Below are 22,357 nucleotides of genomic sequence, written 5' to 3'. Positions count from 1 at the left end.
ACATACACTTCTCTTCCTTAGCCACACTCTAACACTTAAATAACATTGAAAACAATACAATACTGAAAATTGTTGTTCTTATGTTATTTATCACTCATATAACGTAAAACTAGAATAATGGTTTAGTAAAAGACAAAAAAAGTGCTGATAAAATCTGGATAGTGTCTTTAGAGTCTTTGTCCTCCGTCACAAGACAGTTGTGACTTTGTTATAGAGATGATTTGAATCTTAGTGAAAAAATATTTCCTTTTAGAGGACCGTGGACCCTGGCATAGGACAGGCTACCCAAATTCCTCAGGTTCTCAACAGCTAGGCTGTCGCGTAGCTGCTCTCCAGTCTTGACAGACGTGCAGCAGCAGCAGGCAGTCTCATCCCTGCAGAGCTGGAAGGAGGTCTGCGATGCTCTCCACGTAGTAGTCCGGCACCATCCCCTGCCTCTCCGCACTGCCGCTCTTCTCGTGGGCCTCGGCGTCCGCCACCGTGCTGACCCCCGTGAGGGTGAGGAGGGTCTTCAGGCCGCAGTTGGAGCCCAGCATGATGTCCGTGTCAAGACGGTCGCCCACCATCAGGCAGCGCTCCCGCTCCACGCCGAACTGGGAGGCCACGCAGTCGAACATGAAGTGGTTGGGTTTGCCCACTGTCTGAGCCTGGCGCTGGGCCGCTGTCTCCACGGCCTGCAGCAGGCAGCCTGTACCTGAGGGAAGGGGGGGCAGGGTCAGGAGGTAAGAGAAACTATACTGCAACTATACAATTTTACTTTCTGGAATGTGTTTCTATGTTGTAAGATCTACAGATTTGGTTTTGTTTGCTTTCTTGAGCTTGCAGCATCTGTGTCAGTCAAGTTCAGCTTTGATAAAATTCACCTACAGGCAGAAGGTTTCCCTCTAACACAAAATCATATTCCTCAATGAAAGCTCTCAAATGGATTAAAGCAGAAGTAAGCCATCCGGTCGTTTTGGCTAACTTCCTGTCAGCCGATGGAGTTAGCAGTCCCCGCCCTCGTCCCTACGTCACCACATTCACGCGCATCCCTTCACTGCACACACAGAGAGGACCGCCCCTTTATGCCGTTCTCTCTCCTCATTGGATAAAGGTTGTAGGATACAAGGAAAGTTTTCTCCTCGGCTTACAGCAGAGCAGAGTGACTGACAGACCCGTGTTTCAGACCAAACACTATAAGTGATTGCTGTCGGAAGATATAACTATTAAAGACTTATATTAACACAAATATTCCGCTTACTTCTGCTTTAAGTATGACCTGGCTTTGATTTACAATTAGGGTGACAATTTTGAGAGTATCTTAATACTTTTGGTTATTTTAATGATGTCAGAGGAACACGGTCAGACAGGTAGTTCCCAGACCTGTATCATAGTATTTGCATTACCTCCCAGCAGCAGACACTTTAGATATTTAACCGTGTGACCTGAACAAAGACTTTCCAGGAAGAAGATAGAAGAATAGAGATGCACATGGAAATCAGTTTGGATTTTCAGCATGATCTGAAGGTAGGTTTTCTACTGTGTAGGCCTCAGCTCACTGGCCTCAACACAAATTGAGCAACATCACTTAATCCTGACATGAGATTATCCTCAAAACTTGTATTTCATGACCTGACAGACTCAAAACAAGGCCTTCGAGTTCACCAGTCAAAACAAAAACACTGTGTGTGAGTGTGTAAAAGCCTCAGTGTGTTAATCCCCCTTTAAGCCTCTTTAATGTGTCCGGGGGAGTTATTCAGTGTATTCCTACCTGGGACGGCCTTGCCCCCCTCCAGGGGCAGCCTGGTGTCCCTGTTGGTTCCCACGAACAGACAGCCCTGCTGGCTCAGGTACTGCAGGGCTCTGTTCAGCTTCATGTAGCTGAAGTGTTCATCGAAGCCCACCACCACCGCCTTCACCTCGGGGTCCAGGGGCACGTTGGCCCAGTCGATCTGCTTCCCGGAGATGTGGTCCGGCCCCACCCCGGTCTGCTGGATGCCCACCGCCTCCAGCTCCTGCTTCATGGCGTTGCTGCCTATCAGGTAGACCTTCCCCTCCAGCTTGCTCACCGTCTTCAGGTACATGGCGGAGCAGTACGCCGTGCCGAACACCTCGTCTTCCGTCACGTTGAACCCCAGCGTTGTCATTTTATCGGCGTACATCTTCCTCGTCTTGCTGCTGTTGTTGGTGACGAAGAAAACCTTCTTCCCTTTTTTCTTCAGCAGGTTGATGACCTCCGGGGCGCCGGGGATGGCCTGGTCCCCGCGCCAGATGACCCCATCGCAGTCGAAGAGGACGCTGTCCACCGACTCCAGCAGCTGCTTCACCAGCGCCCCGCTCAGCCGACTGCATTTGGACGGAGACATGGAGGAGGACGGACGGAAGGACGGACGGTAACAGAACCGGTGCGCGCTGCCTGGTTTCAAATGAAACGCCTCAAATGTGTGTCAATGCACGTCGCTCTGCTTACCGACCACAGGCACCGACGTTAGGGGCTGGAGTCAGGCTCGGTAACGTTAGCAAAGCAGGGTGAAAGTCCCAGTGTTGTCTTTGTGGTAGGTAGTAACTGGTTTGGTTTTAAAAGCGCAGTGTTGAAAGTGACAGGAGAGAAACCCAGAGCAGACCTGACCTTCTTCCTCTGAGCGTTGATTCAATTCTGACAGCTACTTCCGCACCGGTTTAAAGAGACAGGAACCACACACGAGGGAGTCCGGCCCCACTTCCGGTCTAGTCCCACAAACAGGGCGAATTTATAATACAACGCTGAATAATCCCATAATTGATCCCGTGCCATACAAAAAAAAAAAAAAAAAAATGGAGATGGAAGGCAAGGGGGGGGGGGTGGCTCCCATACACAGTGAAGTCGTGCCAAGAGACTACTTTTTTTCTACTCATTCTGTTTGTTTGTAGGAATGCACAACATCCTGAAATATATGAAGATATTAGTTAGCAACAAATCTATAATTGCCTCGATGTAGTGATCCTAAATATGAAAAGTGGCTCAATTTACCCCAGTCTCTCCTATACAAGATCATAAATACACCTATCTTGTCCAAATCTCCATAATATTCAGTGGAATTCTTTGTTGCATTCTTGTACATCTTTTGCCACCCTTAATCTTAATTTCTACCCATTCTCTTCATGTTTGTGTACACTGGTGCATGCTGTGATTGATATGTACCCATGCTCATTCTCATCTATGTAATGACTATTGAGCACTGCACTTTTGCACAGTAAGAAAACTATTAGAACGTCTCTGGTAATAGGTTGTTTTAACCACCTCAAGTATTCTGTCATATGTTACTATTGTACTTGCTACCAAAAACTGAAACCCCTCTTATTTGAATTAAACTATAAATGTCACTCATCTGTGAGGACAAAAAATGCTTCTGCGCTGTGTTGCTTGTGTCTTGTACACTAACAAATTTCTCAAACACAAAGAAATTGAAGTTTCATTTTTAATATTTAAATTCAATACTCACTTTATTCAAATCCATATTCCCAGATAAAATTGAACCTTACCAAAAACTTCCAGAAAGAAACGGCATGTTAAAGACTGTGAACATATCTGTTGTTTGCTCCAGCTCTGGGAGCATAAATGCTTTAATTAATGGCAACTATGTGACATGAAAAATTCTTTTTTTTTTAAAAGAGAGTTTGTTTACAGAAACTATTAACATAACATTTGTTTGTCCAGTCAGGAGGAGTTCTTTGGGTCAGTAAATTAGAGGTCACATACAATAAATGCAGCATGACACAAGGGACAGAAGCTTTTTTCAGTTGTCTTTTTTCTGAACAGGTTGTAGAGGGAAGAAAATCTCCCCCAGGTTTCTGAGAAGTCCTCGGCTGTAGAAGTATCTTTGAGAGTGGTCCGGCGCTGGGCCGCAGAGGTGGTCTGTTGTTGTAGTGGGGTGACAGTGCTGACACACATAACCTCGACTTTTGTACCACTCATTGGAGGTCTGGTTGACAAGAGCAAGGAAGGAATGGAACAAGGCATAACCCGCCAGCAGGAAGAAGACGAAAACCAGAAAGCCCAACATGAAGACAACTCGGGGAAAGGTCAGGAACAGATGCTGGAAGGACAGAGGGGGAAAAGAAAATTATTCGACTTGGAAATAAACATGGCTACGGTGCATGTATAGAAATAAGGCATGAGTACCATGTCCCACCTGTACGATAAACAGAGGCCCTGCCGGCTGCTGCTCTCCATTCTCATCTATGTAACTGGCCCTCAGGAGCCCTGAGTGCAGTACGGCATAAAACAGCATGTCTGCTGTTAGTAGCGCCATGTCTCCTGCCATGGCGCAGATGCTGAAGAGGTATAGCAAGAAGTAACGTGTGTTCTGAGCACCAATACAGTTGTTCACCCAGACACAGTGGTGGTCGAAGCGCTGGACACACCTATTGCAGACCCCTGAGAAACAGACAGGTGTTTAGAATCAGTAATAAATAAGATTTCCCTTTCCTTTTCAACGTGAACAATGATAAAATAATACACTCTTCAATGACAGTTTGGAATTCAGGTAAATTGTTTTGGTAGAAAATACAACACTCACTGCAATGTTTGGAGCGAGCTGGTTTTACAAGCTGGCAGGTGGGACAGGAGACCCCCGGGTGGAACAATCTTTTGTCATACGGATAGATGGAAAGCTGGGCAGCCACTTTCCTCTTTATCACAGTGCCTGGTGGATGGAGAGTCAAGAAGAAAGAGAGCTGAGTAAAAATGCTGCAGTGCAATAATCGTGTCCAGAATTACTCAGGGATTTTTTTCTGGCTATTCCTGTAAAACACCAGCTAAAAATAGCAAAATGAGACCCCTTAAAGTCAGTGATATCATTCTTCTAGACCTGATTGAATGAACAGAAAATAATGAATGAACAGAGAACAATCCTCCTGGGATATTATGAGAAGTAAATGACGCAGGCAACATGAAACAACAAGAAATAATTATGTTGTATTTTTACTGTTTTACTGAACCAAGGAAGATGCTATTAAGTTCAACCCTTGATTACTTGTTAAAATAGCTTTACCCTGCAGATGACAAAATTAAATTACTGATGTGCATGGATGCTATGTAATTACTAACCTCCTAGTTATTACGCATAAGGCTGTGTAATTTGGCAGCACGCTGTTGGAAAGGGTTACGAAAGTTCACATGCACGTTCTCACCCCTTCTACATATGTGCGAATATAATGCAGCTGATATAAAAATTAACCTGGATCTCTCCTGATGCAGAGGTAGAAGAAGACGGTCTTGATGACCAGCAGGATGTAAGGCACAGACAGGCTGATCAGAGTGGTGTCCATCTCCCTGCAGAAGCCAAACACCTCAAAGGTGAACTCTGCGTACACGGCAAACTCCAGAAGGATGTGCAGATAGATGAACATGTTGTTCCTGCAGTTAGAGGAAGATGATACAGCCTTGTTTAACAAGAAAAGGCAACATTTTCCAGACAAGACCATGCTGAAATACATTGTGAGAATAGGGGATATTTTAGTACAACAAACCTTTGATGAAACAGCCTGTGGAAGGTCCACTGTGAAAACCTCTGGAGCCATTTTGGTGTAATTGGAGCAACAACCTGTGAATTTAATTGGCAACAGCTCTGAATGCAGTGAATAACGTATTTCTAGATATTGATATAACAGCGCCACCAAGTGTCCGTTTAAAGCAGCAACAGTTAGTTGAAAGGCTCTTCTTTCTTTCTTACCTTCACCACAGAGTTGTACACTGTATTGAAGGGAGTTCGCTGCTGGCCTGAGTATTTGCAGACCAGGACCATACATGTCAGCACCACCACGACGTAGATAGCAAACAGAGTGAGGAAGTCCATGTCACCTGGCAGCTTCAGAGTCAATACAACAAGTGTTCATGGTCAAAACTCACCACCAACAGGTAGTAAACTCTACAACACTCTACCGGCATATTAACACAAAGTTTTTAGATTATTTCTGTTCATACATTGATAAGATTTGTGGACAAAAATAAGCAGTGCGTATCTTCTAAACAGAGTAGCACGTTTTGTAAGAGACGAGTCAGTTGAGTTTACGTTAGCATGCTAACCTGTGTCTATACCTACAGTCTATGGTCTATACCCGACGTTAGCTAAACCTGCAAATCGATTCTCTAAAACAGATACATAATTAATTTCTCCGTCACCTTACCTTCTGGTCTAATCACACATAGCTGCCTTGTAGTGTTTTCTCTCATGTCAACATAGCCGGTTCGGTTCTCGCCATAGCCACCAGCTTCACTTTCGGTCCATGGGTGTGTTTCTGAAAACAATGCTACTTCCTTAGCATCAATGTAGCTAACTCCCAAGCTAGTAGCTGTCTGAAGGCTGGTGGTGCTGATCGTGGTGCTGATAAGGTGGACTGTGCTACAGACATTCAAATGGTAACTTTGTCCTCATATTTATACTTGACCGTCCAAATATTGATAATATAAATTTTGAAGTTGAATACAGGCAAACTTCAAATAAAAGTTTAGCACTTTCCAATATGAAGAGATTTAGCCTATGTCGTCTTCAAGGTTTCAAATTAATTAGGCTACACTAAGTTTGTCAGCTCCCTGCTTGTTTTATCAGACTTTTTTCTTGTTTTCCGGAAAGAAAAAAAAGATGAAAAATGTTCATCTAGATTCATGAGGTCCGTTTATTTTAAGTACAAAAGCAGTGGGGGCATTATTCATAACTTTTACTTAAGTAAAACAAAGTAATATCTCACTGTAAAAATACCAGCTGCATTCAAAGTCTTAGAGTGAAAGCACATAAACAGAATCAGGGAACTGTATTAGGCTAAGTCAAGCAAAATAATATAATTTCAATGTTTAGCTAGGATCTGTGGTAGCCTATACTCATCCTATAGGCCCTCAACTAAGGATTATTTGTTCAATTGATTGATTTAGAAAAAAAAAAAAAACATCTGGGTGGGAAAAATCCAAGGTAGGCTATATTATGTCAAGTCAAACCTCAAACCACAAAATTATTTTAAAAAAAGAAAAGAATGGATGAATGAATTTAACTTATTAAAGAAAGCAAAATGAAGTGAAGTCACGTGAAATATTTGCCATTGAAATGTTGAGGATTAGAAGTATCAGCAATTAGAAATACTCAATTAAAGAGCCTTAAAATTGTACTTATGTACAGTAATTGTACTGTACAGTAGATGTACTTAGTTGAAGTCCACCAGTAGTAAGGAGTAGCTATATATTCTTTGTGCTCCAAAATTAAAACGCTTAACTCCAGTGCACACATGAATAACTAACTCAGAGTTACTTTGTATTGTTTTCCTTTTCTTACTGCCATCCAGTGCTCCACACAATGCGACGAGGCATCACAAGACACCTGTTGGATCTGGTTGCGGACATGGCCCAACACTCATATTACAGCACAACACGGTGCTGCAGAGTGGAGCATTGCTCAGGAGCTGTGTGTGCACGTCTATGGATGTTGTTTAAAAAGGTAAGGGATGTGTGGTTGTGCTGGACTTTGGATGTGCTGTTCTGTTGTAAGGGTAGTGGTGTAAGGTAATTATGAGTGTTTCTAATAATAGATAGGCAGACACTAAGCAGCCACAATGCATTGAATTAGTAGTGAAAAACATAAGACTTTTTTTTATTACCACTTATGGGAAATTGTCTTGGAACAGTAGCAGAGAAGTACAAGGCAGGAAAAAAGTAAGGAATGAATTATAAAGATACGATGTACAAATATATGTTACAGAAACTATATACTGTTCTGTACAAAAGTATTTAGGTAGAAACAGGTAGAACAAATAAAATAAAGTGTTTTAAACTATATTTCACACCATTTATGACCAATGAAACAGCAGTTTTACTATTCTAGGTAAATCCTTAACAATAAAAACAAAGTACAACATAGATAGATATGCTTAAAAGTAATATGGATTTTCTGAAGAACAAAGCTCTGCAGTTGTAGCCTACTAAGACAGTTTTATCAGACTCAGCTGCCTGTGAAATATCACTTGAGTGAGCAGTCTTGGCAGTGGTGTAAGAGGAGAGTTTGATTGAAGCAAACCGTGTGTGTTTGCAGTTATAAACCATTTGTGTTCAATTATTCATTTTGGACCGGACTGTCTATTCCTTACTGTGTGCTTTGCCACAGTCTGCCACCCAGTCCTCCCATCGAGCTGACCGGCTCATCTATTGCACGTCTGTCCGTCCTGGGTGAGGGATCCCTCCTCTGTTGCTCACCCTGAGGTTTCTCCGATTTTTCCCTGTTAAAAGGGTTTCCATGGAGTTTTTCCTCAGTCGATGTGAGGGTCTAAGGACAGAGGATGTTGTTACGATGCCATGTAAAGCCCTTTGAGACAAACTGTTTGTAAAAACGGGCTATACAAATAAAATTGCCTTGCCTTGCCTTGCCTTGCCTTGCCTTGCCTTGCCTTGCCTTGCCTTGCCTTGCCTTGCCTTGCCTTGCCTTGCCTTGCCTTGCCTTTGCCACTAATGACAGTTCACACTCCAATGGGTCCACCTGCAGGCTTACCCAGCTCCCTCTCATCAGCTGTAATCAGTTCTCATTTGACTTGTTAACTGCAGTGGATTATTGACTCACCAACTAATGACTTAATAACATGCAATGAAAACATCAGCAGTGCCCTATCAATAATATGAAATCTCATAATAATGTCTTGTTGATATCTCCACCATCTGCACAGTCTCTCATATTGTAGGTTGAATGGTTTTTGTGTTTTTCGTAACAGTCTGTTGTTATTGTTAAAATATGTTAAATATTAACATTTGAGAAGCTGAGACCAGTAAGTGGTTTCACTGTTGTTGATACATTTTCTGTCAATCAGTCTAACAATGAATTGTTTCAGCACAAAAACATCTTGTGCGTCAATAGATGGAATGGGGGACACAAGATCCTTGCTGTCCTTTGCCTATAATTAGGGCTGAAACTTACATTTTTATCAGTGATTGATATCCCAATTTATCAATTTCTTTAAAAATAGAAGGCTCTATTTGATGGACAAGAAAAAAGGTACTGTAATATAAAAAAAGGACAATACATTCTGTGGCAGCAGTGTGTGTCCCACACAGTCCAGCCCAGTGATTAGACCACATGACACAGAATGAATGGGCTGAAAGTGACAGAGACTGCACCAGTTTTCACTGCATCTGTCTCATTGTTCCACAAATAAACCTATGTCACCGGGATCATTGGAGCGATGATATTATTAAATAAATAAATTAGCACATTTAACATCAAGCTAAGCCTGCATTGTAAATTCACTCCAGCATTGACCTAAACTCTGTGCAGACTGATCATGACAGTGCTGTGTTTTCCTCATTTTGACTTGTCACCTGACAACACGTGTCCTGAGGTATGCCTGTTTCTTAGATGGAGCCACTATAGGGAGTGTATGTATTCATCAGGGAGGGGTGCATGTGTTCCTTCAGTGTTAATGACAAGGGGCTGGAGGAGAGCTGAAGATTCAGCTCATAATCCTGCTAATCCTACAGGCTAAAGTCTTAAATTGCCCCTGCTCCCTCTCAATGGGCTCAACATTTCAGCGTGCTCGCCTCACACACACACGGACACGCAGAATTCCAGGCAAGCAGACGCTCCAATTAGTACTCATCAGGCTTTCTCGCAGCGACGCAGAGTGATTCTGGGCCAGGAGCGGTCCCTCGGAGAGCCACCTAGCCAAGAGAGGAGGAGAAGGAAAAAGACACATTGGTGTATTTATAGAAAAATGAGGCCTCACAATACCCTTTTTGGAGAGAGAATTATTAAGGAGCCGAGGTGCGCGGGTGTACGCGTCCCAGTTTTCTGATTAACACTGTGCAAGCAGACTGGCCCAAGGATGAATCAGGGATGAGACGCAGGACTAACTCCTTGACATACTCACAAAGAGACTGCACTGGCTTTTCATGCACACTCACCCTTTGCTCATGAGGCGGCTGCTGTGGTTTCAGGGTGGATGAATGGGGCAATGTTTTGAGATTGTCACGCTTTCTGTTTGACCTTGGGTTGTGGGGTGGTCAGGGGGGAGGTTGTTTTTTTTTTGTTTTTTTTTGACATTATATTTGAAAGGACAGATTGGATATTAGCCTCCTAGCAGGTCACCTGCTATTTGACATTCAAGATGAAGAAGTTTTTGCAAAACAAAAAAGGCAGATACTCTTTTCGGCAGAGCAAACGGGGCTCTCGGTATCCATCTAAAGATTTCTGTAAGTCTTTTATCAGTTTTGTCCAATGTGTGAATCCTGCTGTGCTGTGGCTTTAGAGGCTGTGGAGCACATCATTAGCCTCCAGCTGAGCATGAGGCTTTATAGTAGATTATATTAAGCAAGAGCCAACATGTCAATTTTTTTGCAATTCTCTGTTTTTCATATTAGAGGTGTCAAATATGAGCTCAATTCATTCTGATTTAATATTTCAACCCAAGCCTTAGCTCTCAGATGCCTTAGATTTGCAATTTTGCCTTATTAATTCAACATTACTGCTGTTTTGATGTCCTTCCTGCTTATAACTCATGAGTGCAGTGCAGCCAGTGGTGTGCTCTCTTACTTTGCTGCCTAATTACTGTTCAACAGGCAAGACGTGCATGTGCGCTGAGTTAAAAAAAAAAAAAATTGCTGGAGGAACTTTTGCCTCTCAAGCTAATTAAGGTCACAATCTCTGCGACGCCTTAATTTGATTGGCTGCTATGGAGTTTGTGAACCAGGTCAGGGACCGCTGAGTGTGTCATGGCTCAGGGTAGAGGGTTACGGAGCCGTTCACGATAGTACAACCTGAGACACGGGAGACGGCAGGAGGAAGGAGGCTGGGAACAACTGCGTCAAATATAAATCTCCTTTAAAGCATGCAAAGGATTGCTTGATCTAAAGCGTGTATTTGCAGTGCCAGTAGACATGGACGCGTTTGCCGCTGTGGGTAAGTGTGTTTGACCATGTCTGTTTTCATTATTTCCCGCACCTTACATCCTTTTTCTCTCCCATCTCCATCTTTCCCTCTCCTCCCCTAAGTCCTCAGCATGCCGTCATCCAACCAGGGCTGGCCTGAGGATTTTGGTTTCCAGCTGGGTGGGAATGGACCCAGCTACATCCTGTTTGTGGAGGAGGGCAGCAGCGCTCACCTGGCCGGGCTGCAGGCAGGGGACCAGGTCCTGGAGATCGAGGGCCACAATGTTTCCACCCTGGGTCCGCAAGCTGTCGTCGCCATCGCCCAGACTCAGAAGAACATCCCTCCCAGTATCGGAGTGGTGTCCCGCATACAGCAGGTCTTGAGTCCATCACAGCAATACTGCATATGTGGATTAATGGCTGTGGAATTACATGGCATGTTTAAGTAACTAGTAGACCTGGTGTTTTTGTGGGTGATGATCTGGGCTCAAACATTGGAGCAGATTCTTACATTTTATAATTTTTTTCCCACCTTACAGATGGACATCATACCAGGTCCAGATGGTCGTTTTGGGTTCACCATCGTGGGAGACTGCCCCCTGCTGGTGGAGGACTGCTCGCCTTGCTCTCCAGCCGGCCGCGCAGGTCTGAGGGCCGGCGATTACGTCATGGAGGTCAACGGAATCCCAGTCAGGCAACACGAGACGGCCGCGGCGCTGATCAAGGCATCCCAGGGGAGGACGCTGCGCCTGGGGGTGCTGTGCCTCGGCCCCAGGCAGAAACACAGCATCAGCATAGAGGACAGTCAGATGGGAGGAGAGGGCGCGAGACTGGACCGTAAACATAAAGCCCTGGAGTTCAACAGGAAGGTAGGTCAAAGACACACACTCACCTCTAAGTCAGTGCAGTCCCACATAAACTCATTTGGTCGTTTCATAGGAGAGATTTGACTATTAGTGTTTTTTGTGCGGCTTTTTTACTGGTTTAAAGATGACTTACAAAATTGTATTTGAATATGGTGAGAACTGTGGCTTGCTTGCCTACGTTGCCAAGGAGATGCTACTGTCAGTCATATGTAATCAACCCTGCCTGCACAGCCCAGATTAAGAAGATTACCTGAGTGTTAAAGTCTTAATAAGTAATACCAACAATGTTTTTCTTCAATTTTAAAGGACCAAAAGCCACCCCAGTCTAGATTTACATCTCCTGTCTCTGGCTTCACTCTGGAGCCAGTCAAACGAGAGGAGGCTCTCTTCTGATTGGCTGACCACTTCCCAGTGGTACAATGAAAAATGCTCCAGATTTCAGGGAACCAAATCTTTTAAGGTGGGATGGCAGGTCTAGGTGGGCAGGGCTTTGGCATGGATAAGGTGGAATCTGGTTTGTTGTGACATCACAAAGTAACAGAAGTCCTGATGGTTCATTTTAAGAGTCTGTCTCTAAACACAGACTATGTGCATTTCTGGTGCACTGAGAGCTTTTATAATTAAAGAGACATGGAACTTTTACTTTCACTTAATACAATAAGGAATCTTTAAGTTTCCTTACTGCTTATTCACACTATAATATTTAATGTTATGGTGAAATGCTTGTGGTCAAATCAAATTGTTTTTTTGATTTTATAGTGAGAGAACAATACAAATAGAGACCTATATTGTCATGGTAACAATTTGGTACTGAACTACAAGGTTACAGCATCTTGTCCTCAAACTGCTCCTTGCTTCTGACATCACTCTGCAATCTCCATCAGGTTGACCAGATTTTAGGTGATGAGCCTGAGGTGAAAGAGAGACTGTTCTCGGTGTTGAAGCAGTACGCAGCGGAGAAGAGGGTTGAATGGTTGGCCTCTGTCCTGCCAGAGGTGCTCACCACTGACGAGCATCGCCAGCTCCTCTCCAACATCAGGTAAGAAGTGTTTTATCTCCCATCACAATGTACTATCTCATGTGCTAATACATAAGAGTAATGACAGTCAGCACTGCTCTTTTTGTTACTGTAAAACGTCCTCTGTTGTTTAGTTATTACACCCTCTCTTGGCTTTGTATCCTACATACTTGTCATTTTCAAGTCCCAGTGAAAAGTAAAATAATCTGCAGGGATTTAATTCATAATAACCACATAAACAAGCTTTTCCTGTTGCTCATTCTGTCATAGGATGGATTAGAGGGGGTCCCACCCACTGTCAGGCATTATCAAGCTTCACTTTAGGTTTAGGTGGGCCCCATCTGGCGTGTGGGGTTTAATCCACAGTGACCCTTCAAGTCGCTTAAAGACTCATCATCTGTGTTAGTGAAACTGAGAGACTAAACTGACTTGGATGGAGCGGAGCTTAGAGTTTTCAGCAGTAAATGAGAATTGGCAAAGTGAAGTGAATTCACAGCATGGAGGTGTCTGTGATGATGAGCCACGGACAGATTTAGTTGAGCGCTCGCGTCACGGGAATCTTTCAGCATTGATGGCCATGCTGCTCTGTATCTGCTGTTCATTAAAAAAAAAATACTGGATCTACACCCAACAGGTTTTTTTTTGATGGTGTGTTGAAATATGGAACAGCGCCAGGTAACTGAATGTGAAAAACCATTCAGACAGCCAGAATTACCTGATGGTCTGTGTGCCCAAATCCCCTCCATCCCTGCCTGTCTCTAAATCCCTGCACAGTTTGTGCACAGATTGCACTTTTCCCACAAGTTGAGCCAAACTAATCTTTTATTCTCTTACTACACTGGCTCCGTCCACTACTACTACACCACTTTCAGCTCTGTTTAGTGGTATTTATTTATATACTGTAAGAAGGGTTTCCAGCAGCGGCACGGACTCAGTGTTGGGGTAGTTGCCTCGTATTCTACCTGAGATGATGTGAGGCAACAGGATTTTTCTGTCTTTAATTGGTCATGAATAATTCAAACACCGTCCACCAAGAACTCCTCATTGGTATTTGTGTAATGAAGGACACTCCTATTTGCACGAGCACCAATAATAACACTGAAACCATCTCTCGGGGGTTTTTCCATCCCCCACTCATCTCACAACTCCATCTCTCTCTCCCTCTCTCTGAGGGGGTTTTTATGTTTTGTTCTGATGGATTTTCTTACTGTTGCACTGAGAGCTCAGGCACTTCCATGCTCTGTCAGTGTGGTGACCGTTTTCCCTTGACACCTGGTAAAGGCAGCCTCCCGCCTGCACCAGGGTCCCACCATATATCTGTTATCCTCCTCAGCCTGGGAGCTGTGTACTGTAGCAGTGGGTGTGTCTGCTGTTCTGATCATTCCTGCCATAGATGGTGAAACTGGTGTCTAGATTGGTTTGATTTCTGAGCTATGTGTGACAGCTAAAACGATGAACTGCCTGGGGTGAGTACATCTTTTTATTTCTTTTAAATGAAGCTTCTGTATAATGTGGTTTCGCTTGGTTTTTCGCTTTTGATGGAATTAAAAATGCAGCTTCTCTAAGTCTTGCAGCTGGGTTGATTTTTACCAGTGCCAACAGCAACATTTTTCTAAGTGAAATGGGAGGTGGGTGAATATTTAATGCAATCTGACACAGGAGACGTTGATTACTGCTGCTGATGTTTAATGACATGTTTGGAACTTTGATATGTCCCAGCTGTTTTCTAAAATCTCTTCCAGCCAATTTGCTGTAGAGCTTTAAATCTATCATTTATTAATTCAAGTGAACGCTTGACAACATGTTCATGCTGTTTGATGTGATGTGACATTACTTGGATGGATGGGCAGCGCTTGTTGAAACAGTTAACAATACACAGACCCGCTGCTGAAGTCATTAGGGTGAGTGATGCTGTGCTTTTAGGATGTAATCTCATGACACGTGTTTAGGTGGGTGGGGAACTGTGTGTATGTTTGTGTGGTACATGCTCCTGAGCACCATGTTGACTTTCAGATTACATAAATATTCCTTTTAAACTTTATCTGCCTGTATCATACTGAGTGTGTGTATGTGTGTGTCTACTCTGGAGATAGCAGTAACTTTAAAGGGACAATATGTGACATTTACCCCCATCTAGCGGTGCGGTTGCATGTCGGCACGTATTCTTGCTGTTGCGTTTACGTAAACTCGGGCAGAAGTCAGAAAAACAACACAAGCTGCATGTATCAGGATAAACAAGCCTCTATGTAAACAAACGGTCCGCCAGCACGAGGCAAAACAATACAGGCGTGACAATATGTTGTCATGGTGATGTCGTATTGTTTACCTGACCCACATTTTCCGGCTTTCTCTCGTCGAGTAAAATAACATCCAGTCGGTTTGCCGACGGCGTCACTCACGGCGTCATTCAGGTGTCTGACTGCACCTGAAGGCAACACCAGTGCCTCCGTCCTTCCTCACACTAGCTACACGGTGGTGACAGTTTTAACAGGCGCTGTCTGGAAAACTTTCTCCCCGAGCCGAGAAGCTCCGGCGGCCCGAGTTTGTGGTTACTTACAGCCACGGTGACACTGAACGTAAAACATGGCGATTCAACATGGCAGAGAAGGTTCGGTGAACCCCCCCCTGTATGTTTGTAACGACTTGTAACATCTCATTCTAAGGTACGAGAAAGCACTCGTTTGTATGCGGGCGCGATTCCACTTCAGTGAAATACGTATTTATGAAAGCGATATTTGATTTTTGTCAATAAAAAGCCAATAAAGTCCCATACTGTCCCTTTAATATCAGATGTGTTTAAAAGCAGATGTACTGTACTTATGTAGCTAAACCAGTCAACCAGTTCTAACTAGTCATCCAAATTAATACAAGAAGAGTGATCAGGTAATGGTTGGTCCTATCCAGTCACAATACTGTAGTAACCAGCTCCTCCATTCTGCACTACGCTACATGCACTAAGCTTACCGGTACTTTTTCAGTTGTGTTTATAATGATTGTGTTTAATCTTAACTATGGGTGCTATTAACTGGAGCCAGTTTTAAGCTGTCGCACTGCACAAAATGAGAAATATTAGCACCATAAAGCTGTTTTTATTACATTTGATGATGAACACAAACAGATAATAGAGAAAGTGCTCTCATAAATTCTCTATATCCATAAATATAAACACAATTTTTCACTAGAAAGAGAATTTCAGGCTTCTTTCCATGACAGTACAGTAATAACCACCTCTTACACACTGAAGGAGGAACAAACACCTCAATGGACCATTATGAAGAAAGAAAGAAAGAAAGAAAGAAAGAAAGAAAGAAAGAAAGAAAGAAAGAAAGAAAGAAAGAAAGAAAGGTGATAAAAGAAGAGAGAAAGATTTCATTTGGTATTGTTAATTGAGAACTGGAAATAGAAAATATGTTGTGTTTTGTGGTGGGTGAGTCTTACATACGTCAAGATAAAGGTTGTTCTGAGGTCACTGTAGGAAATAATAAGACAAACCAAATTATGTTTATTTTCTAGGCTTCTTTTTCCTTTTAAAGGTTGTAAAGCTTCTCCACCTCGTGTTTATAAAAACAGTGAAAATGAGACTGTGAGAAGCCAAAATCACTCTTGTTGAACTGGTCATAGCTCGAGCGGCTTCATTGGATCATTAGCAAAAACAACCGGGGGGTGGAGAGGGGGGACACTGATCTGACCACCTCCTGGTGATGGGTGACCAGTGACTGGAACCAGCATTCAGCTTTTAACAAATATTTAAAGCAGATTTAGAAACGTGAATAAAGGTGCAGGCATGTGCAGTACTCTGCATATGGGACAAGTATGTTTACATTATATGTATATATGCAGTGTTCAGCCCTGCCTGGACCTGCACATTACGTAACATCTTATTATACATTTCCCATTGTTCTCTCTGCTGGTTTTTTAATTTTTTTTTATCAGGATGCCTTCCATGGCCATGGGCACACTTTGATCACACATGTCGTTAACTTTATTAATCCAATGTGTGTGTGTGTGTGGATGAGACATGGCTGACCTTTTCCAATACCACTGTGTCTAAACACCCTGGACACAGACCCGCTCATCTGATTCTTTTATAATTCCACAGCTTTTATCCCTAAATGCCTCCACCACTCGTATTTCACTTCTTAATCAGTGTTAAAAAAAGAAGGAGGGCAAAACAGATCAATGAAGGAGGAGTCCACCACACAACTCCCATTAGTTTAGAGGAGGCATGTTGTTACATCACATCGCATGTGTTCAGACATGGCAACAAATCACACAGTTGAAGACTTGGTTACCTGAAAGCGGAGCCACATCTGGACACTTGAAATGAAATGAGGTCTCCTCTTTGTAGTTTTCTGCTTGTCATTCCTCCCTTTTGAGAAATCTGTCCCTTCCTCCCTGCTTGCTTCCTCCTCCACAACCCTCCTTCAGATAATTATAGATCTCTGTTCTTTATAAATGAGGTCAAATCAGAGCGCTCATTTAGTTTCCAGGAGTTGACGGCGAAAACTTTTAGTGATGAGGCGGCTGTTTCAACAGATGGCTGTTCGTTGTGAGGCCCATCAACATCTGCATTTATAAAAGCAGAATGCTGATAGCGGCAGCCACACGTATACTCTTGCTCTTACACTCACACAGACACGCATCCTCGCACAGACAGGTGCTGTATGTGTGTGAGAGACGGAGACGAATTAGCGCTGTCATATGAATAGATGACAAATAGCAGGGAGGCGCAGATAGCAAACAGAGGGTCTGTGTGGGCTGCTACACCTACATCACTACAGAACATGTATTTATATCTCTGGAGTTTGCCTCTTGTAGCCGGTAGTCTGCGCTCAGTCAACACCGTCTCAGACTGCAGTCGTGCATTTCAAACCTCATCACAATCTGCAGAGACAGTGACAGCAGACTAAGTATATGTGGCCTATATCTTTTACTGAAAAGATTTGTCCCAAAAATGAGACACCCGCCATTTGTTAAAACCAGCAGCTGCACTGAAAACAGTCACAGCAAACACTAATATATAAATAGTCTATGTTTAAGGATTGCATGTAATGTAATACTGACAGTGACATTATAGCATCTTTAAATGATTACCGGAATCTCTTTTGCTAAATATGGAAGACTGGTTGAAGATAAGATACCTTTTATTTTATTTTCTTCTTTAAAAAGTGTGAACATGTGAAAAAAATAAAATTTTCCTACATAAAAGTCAAATCTGCAGACCTGTACTCTCAGGTGTTTTAGTGCACTGTGACATCACAGTGAGGTGTGTTTGCAGGAGTAACAGAGCACACACCTGCTGACAGCGAACCCCACCTATTGGTGATGCTGAGAAAAAAGAAAAGGTAGTGAGAAGAGGAGACATCCTAACTTTTAGATAAAAGACTCACCTCAATCTGTCAGCCACAATCTGTCAACCTCCACACTGCCTAAATGACTCAATTGATCTTTTTGTTGGAAATCAATAAAGTAAGCAATACTTCAACATAGACAAGTATTCAATTGGCTGCTGAAAAACTGTGAAATCCACAATTCCATCAGGAGACATTGGAAAGTTTGTGAAAAACACCAGACAGCTGAATCGCTGTCCTTTTGTCTTGTGTTGTTGTGGTTCTGAAAGGAGAGCTCCTGAAGAGGGGAGCAGCATGTGTTGTCATTTACTAAACTGCCACTGGGGGGAAAAACAAATACTGTATGAGATCTTTTTTGTAAATTTCTGAATTCTGCCTCTTTTGCCTGCATAGATTTGGAGTATCAAACTTTTTTTTTTTAGCTCAATCGATCTGTGATGAATTTCCCCACATGCTGTAACTCATTATCATCAGTATATAGTAGGCTAGTGGACATGCTTCAGCTCAACTGCAGTGTGTTGTATTAACATTTCGGCAGCATCTACTGCACGACACATGGGGAGATTAGTTATTTGAGTTTGATTAAAAACTGAACTATCTTTAAACATGAAAAACAAACTGAGTTGTGATTTTATTTTTATCTGGTTGACAAAATATGAGCACAGATTAATAGAATGACATGATGTCTGTATCAGCACACATATATTATATCCCCACTGAGAACTTAGAGGAAGCAGTGCAGAGACACCAGTCAACAGTGTTGCCACAAAAAACCTTTAATTTTCAGCTATGACTTCTACCAGGAATAATTATTTGTTCGGCTGTTGCATTGTTATATCATCCTGGTAATGACCCTATAAAGACAGAATGGCTTTTGCTCTATTTGCATCTTTTCTATCTCTACCTCTCTTCTAGTGTTGTTGTGACCTTTAGATTCCACACATAAACAATATTTTAATATCTGCTGCACTATAAACTACAGAGGCAGCAGGTTCTTTGTATTTACCCAAATACCTTTTAAAGCCCCACTATGTAGGATTTGTGGTACTGGTACTCTGGTTGAGAACAGCAACTGTCTGTTACCTTGTTCCCAGAGAAGCACAGTAGCCTACGTGAATTTGTTGCCGGTGTCTGTGCCGGTGCTGGCACCATTGCCGGTACCACTGCCGTCGGTACCGGTAGCAGAACCAGCCGTGCCGTCGCAATTGCCAGTACCATTGCCGGTAGTGGTGCCGAGCAAAGCTCCAGAGCTCGAGCTCTGGAGGGGAGGCTGGTCGGCCGTGCAGCCCAGCACAGGGTGCTCATGTGTGGGTGAGAGGACCAGGGAGACTGGGCTTGAGCTCGGGCTCTGGAGCTTAGCGGAGCTGCAGTGTACCAGGACCACGGTGTTCCTACCCGCCCAGGAAAGTTACATAGTGCAGTTGCAGCCGACGCGGCCCCACTCAGGCTGCAGCAGCGGCACTGTTCATCCTATTAGTGATTTTTCTACCAATGAATTTGGAAATGAAAATGGATTTAGAAACAATATTTTAAGGTTGAAAAACTACATAGTGGGGCTTTAATGAAATGCACATAATAGTAAACAGCTGTGTCTAATGAAATGAGCTGCAGACATTCCTTGTGTTTTCTGTGAAGTTTTTTTTTATCCGCCTCTCTCGCTCTCCTTCCCTGTGTACAATAAGTGTGTCCTAATTGCCTTATTTACAGTAGCTGTCACAGTTGTTTTTACGCAGCTTAATTAGCTTCGCGTGGACACGTAGAGCGGTAGCTGTTGTCTCTCCCTCGCCTCCATCGCCGAGCTTGCTGCTAATTACTCGACTGGTGGTGGTTGTTCACAGCCCGCGCTGCGCCCTGTCTGCCGGTGGCTGATTCCTCTGATCAGCAGATCAGCCAGTCAGAGGCGCAACAGACGGGTGTAGGTGGGACCTCAAAATGCTTGTTTGTGCAAATCTGTGCTCCCTCTCCGAGCTCTCGGTTGGATCTTAACGATGCCGTGATTCAACAAACATGGAACCAAATGATTAACTTCTGACTCAGCTGACACATCTGATCGGTTCAGCGATGGTGCATGCTCAAATCTTTCCCACATTTCCTTTGGGTCCAGTTTCAGAAAAAGACGCAGTGAAAGCATATGTGACATGCTGTGTGTTTACACTGCGTATTCCACGAGAACTTATTCACCGTTGTCATAATAAAAACCTCCGACACTAAATGATTTTGGCGAGCTGTCATGGTGCATCCCCATAAATGTGGTTATAGAAAGTGTGTGTGTGTATTAAAAATCAGTTAGCAGCTGATGTTTGTATGTTTTTATGTGTGTGGGTGTGTGGGCACTTTGTCTTGTCTCTTGGCAGCTATTCTTATTACTTGAATGAAAAGTTGTCTGTTTGTTTGTGTGGTGGGGGAACAGTTCTTATTGTTCTGTTGTCATCGGCGGCGCTGCTGTGTGGTAAACAGCCAGCGCTCCATGTGAACAGAATAGCATGTGCAGTACACACTCATCCCCTCCGTCTCTGACATTTGTTTTGTACAGATAAGTGGAACCTCGCTGCTCATTTGGGCAGAGATGAAAACATGTCGGTAGCAGCAGCGAGTACTGGAAAAGGTCAAGCCAGATTTAGAGTTAAAGCAGCCTTATTTTATTTCGGTGAAGTTGTCATACACCTGCTGGTCATTAGGCTCCACATTATAACCAACCCTGAAAAGGCTAACACATGAGAAGTGTGGCTTCTAGGGATGTCAGGATTAGGCAAGGCATGGCAAGGCAATTTTATTTGTATATCCCGTTTTTACAAGCAGTTTGTCTCAAAGGGCTTTACATGGCATCATAACAACATCCTCTGCCCTTAGACCCTCACATCGACTGAGGAAAAACTCCACAGAAAACCCTTTTAACAGGGAAAAATCTGAGAAACCTCAGGGTGAGCAACAGAGGAGGGATCCCTCATCCAAGACGGGCAGACGTGCAATAGATGTTGTTACAGACAAGAAAACAGTTTATAACAGAGAATGTGGGAAACATGGAAATGTTAACGACAGCTGAAGAAGGAAGCTTCTGGTAGGCAAGAGAGGCAGGGAGAGCAGGCCAGCTTAATGGGAGGACTGGATGGCAGACTGGTTCATGGGAAGGGAGGGCAGGCCGGTTTAACAGCAGGAAACAGAGAGTGGGAGACACCAAAGCCAAACTACAAAGTGCAACAGATAACAGTTCAAAATGAGAGGAGAGGAGAGGAGAGGAGAGGAGAGGAGAGGAGAGGAGAGGAGAGGGCTCCATGTAACCAGATGTGTCCCCCAGCAGCCTAAGCCTATAGCAGCATAGCTATAAAATGGTTCAGAGCTACCTGAACCAGCCCTAACTAAAAGCTCTGTCATAAGCCGTTTTCCCACTAAAATTAGCGGGTCGACGCGGGTTTTTTAAACGCGGGTCGACCCGCAGTTGGCCCCTTTCCCATTGACCAAAATGAGCCGAGTCTGACCCCCCCGCTGAGGGATCAGACAGAGCATAAACCAGTCGCCCCGCTCTCATCCGCGGTGCAAGAGACACACACAGTCATGCCACAGCCGCCCGCCGAGTGTCCGTCCGCCGAGGCAGACTCTCTGGCTGGCTGACCTGGAGCACCAGGACCGCGGAGGACAGAGAGTCTGCTGCGGCCGGATGACGGACGTCCGCGGCACAACACGTCAGTTAAACAGACTGTCACTTCTTTTCTTTTCTCTTTTTCTATCGTTTTTGGTCAGTGTTCTCTGATCTTTTGATCCCAGTCTCGGATGAGAGCAGAGCGGAGCAGAGCCAAAGATTCACCGTCTTTGGCAGAGCTTTGTTTTGGTACGTGATATGAGACGCGACCGGCGCGATGACGTAGCGTCACGTAACGTTTAGTGTCATCACGTAAATTAGCGGGTTGACGCGGGTCTGGCGTTCCCACTGCAAGCCGTTCGGAGCCGAGCCGATTAAAGGCGATTTTGCTCGGTGCGCCTTTCCCACTGCCACCAAAAGCCGATTGTTAGCGGGTTTAAACGGGTTTTTTGGCCAGTGGGAAAAGGGTAATAGAGGAAGGTCTTAAGCCTAGACTTAAATGTAGTTAGAGTGTCTGCCTCTCTGACCCATGGAGAGAGCTGGTTCCACAGTACTTGTTTTCACAATTAATCACGGTATTTAACACTACAATTAATTGATCGTACAGATTCCTAAATACCGTCACTTTCTGAAAAAGATTATATCGGAACCAAAGTAAAGGAAGATGCACAGATACTGGTCCATTTACCT

General features: G+C 43.8%; 3 protein-coding genes across 8 annotated transcripts in view; 1 reads left to right on the top strand and 2 right to left on the bottom strand.

Moving 5' to 3' along the window:
- Positions 1–113: 113 nt before the first annotated feature.
- pgp (phosphoglycolate phosphatase) lies at positions 114–2,637 on the bottom strand. The gene is made up of 2 exons (XM_085762376.1): positions 1,751–2,637; positions 114–694 (listed from the first exon to the last, which is right to left on the bottom strand). Exons 1-2 carry the CDS (start codon positions 2,343–2,345, stop codon positions 369–371), a joined length of 921 nt encoding a protein of 306 aa, XP_085618502.1. The 5' UTR covers positions 2,346–2,637; the 3' UTR covers positions 114–368.
- Positions 2,638–3,426: 789 nt separating this feature from the next.
- zdhhc4 (zDHHC palmitoyltransferase 4) lies at positions 3,427–6,295 on the bottom strand. The gene is made up of 7 exons (XM_085762374.1): positions 6,148–6,295; positions 5,694–5,828; positions 5,491–5,564; positions 5,199–5,377; positions 4,539–4,664; positions 4,152–4,396; positions 3,427–4,055 (listed from the first exon to the last, which is right to left on the bottom strand). Exons 2-7 carry the CDS (start codon positions 5,814–5,816, stop codon positions 3,756–3,758), a joined length of 1,047 nt encoding a protein of 348 aa, XP_085618500.1. The 5' UTR covers positions 5,817–5,828; positions 6,148–6,295; the 3' UTR covers positions 3,427–3,755.
- The window catches only part of grid2ipb (glutamate receptor, ionotropic, delta 2 (Grid2) interacting protein, b), a 45,691-nt gene continuing 28,992 nt past the window's right edge, over positions 5,659–22,357 (top strand). For 4 of the 6 annotated variants that reach the window (XM_085762370.1, XM_085762369.1, XM_085762368.1 and 1 more), the window contains exons 1-4: positions 9,498–10,180; positions 10,979–11,232; positions 11,395–11,724; positions 12,606–12,760. In XM_085762370.1, coding sequence (XP_085618496.1) covers positions 10,096–10,180; positions 10,979–11,232; positions 11,395–11,724; positions 12,606–12,760 — 824 coding nt within the window. In that variant the 5' untranslated portion in view covers positions 9,498–10,095. Of the gene's footprint in view, positions 5,879–7,293; positions 7,446–9,497; positions 10,181–10,978; positions 11,233–11,394; positions 11,725–12,605; positions 12,761–22,357 lie in introns of those variants that run through there. The other 2 variants (XM_085762372.1, XM_085762371.1) reach the window with 2 other exon arrangements.

This window comes from Trachurus japonicus, chromosome 19, assembly GCF_045865225.1.
Source record: "Trachurus japonicus isolate A0001 chromosome 19, Traja_1.0".
Lineage (NCBI taxonomy): Eukaryota > Metazoa > Chordata > Actinopteri > Carangiformes > Carangidae > Trachurus > Trachurus japonicus.
The sequence above is the reverse complement of the archived record's forward strand: the minus strand, read 5'-3'. Positions and strand labels throughout refer to the sequence as shown.

Excerpts from the sequence above, each read along its gene's own strand:
- pgp (XM_085762376.1), bottom strand. The coding sequence starts at position 2,345 with ATGTCTCCGTCCAAATGCAGTCGGCTGAGCGGGGCGCTGGTGAAGCAG. Across the intron at positions 695-1,750 it reads GGGGGGCAAGGCCGTCCCAG|GTACAGGCTGCCTGCTGCAG; the intron begins GTAGGAATACAC and ends CCCTTCCCTCAG.
- zdhhc4 (XM_085762374.1), bottom strand. The coding sequence starts at position 5,816 with ATGGACTTCCTCACTCTGTTTGCTATCTACGTCGTGGTGGTGCTGACA. Across the intron at positions 5,565-5,693 it reads TGTACAACTCTGTGGTGAAG|GTTGTTGCTCCAATTACACC; the intron begins GTAAGAAAGAAA and ends TTAAATTCACAG. Across the intron at positions 5,378-5,490 it reads CACAGGCTGTTTCATCAAAG|GAACAACATGTTCATCTATC; the intron begins GTTTGTTGTACT and ends CTCTAACTGCAG.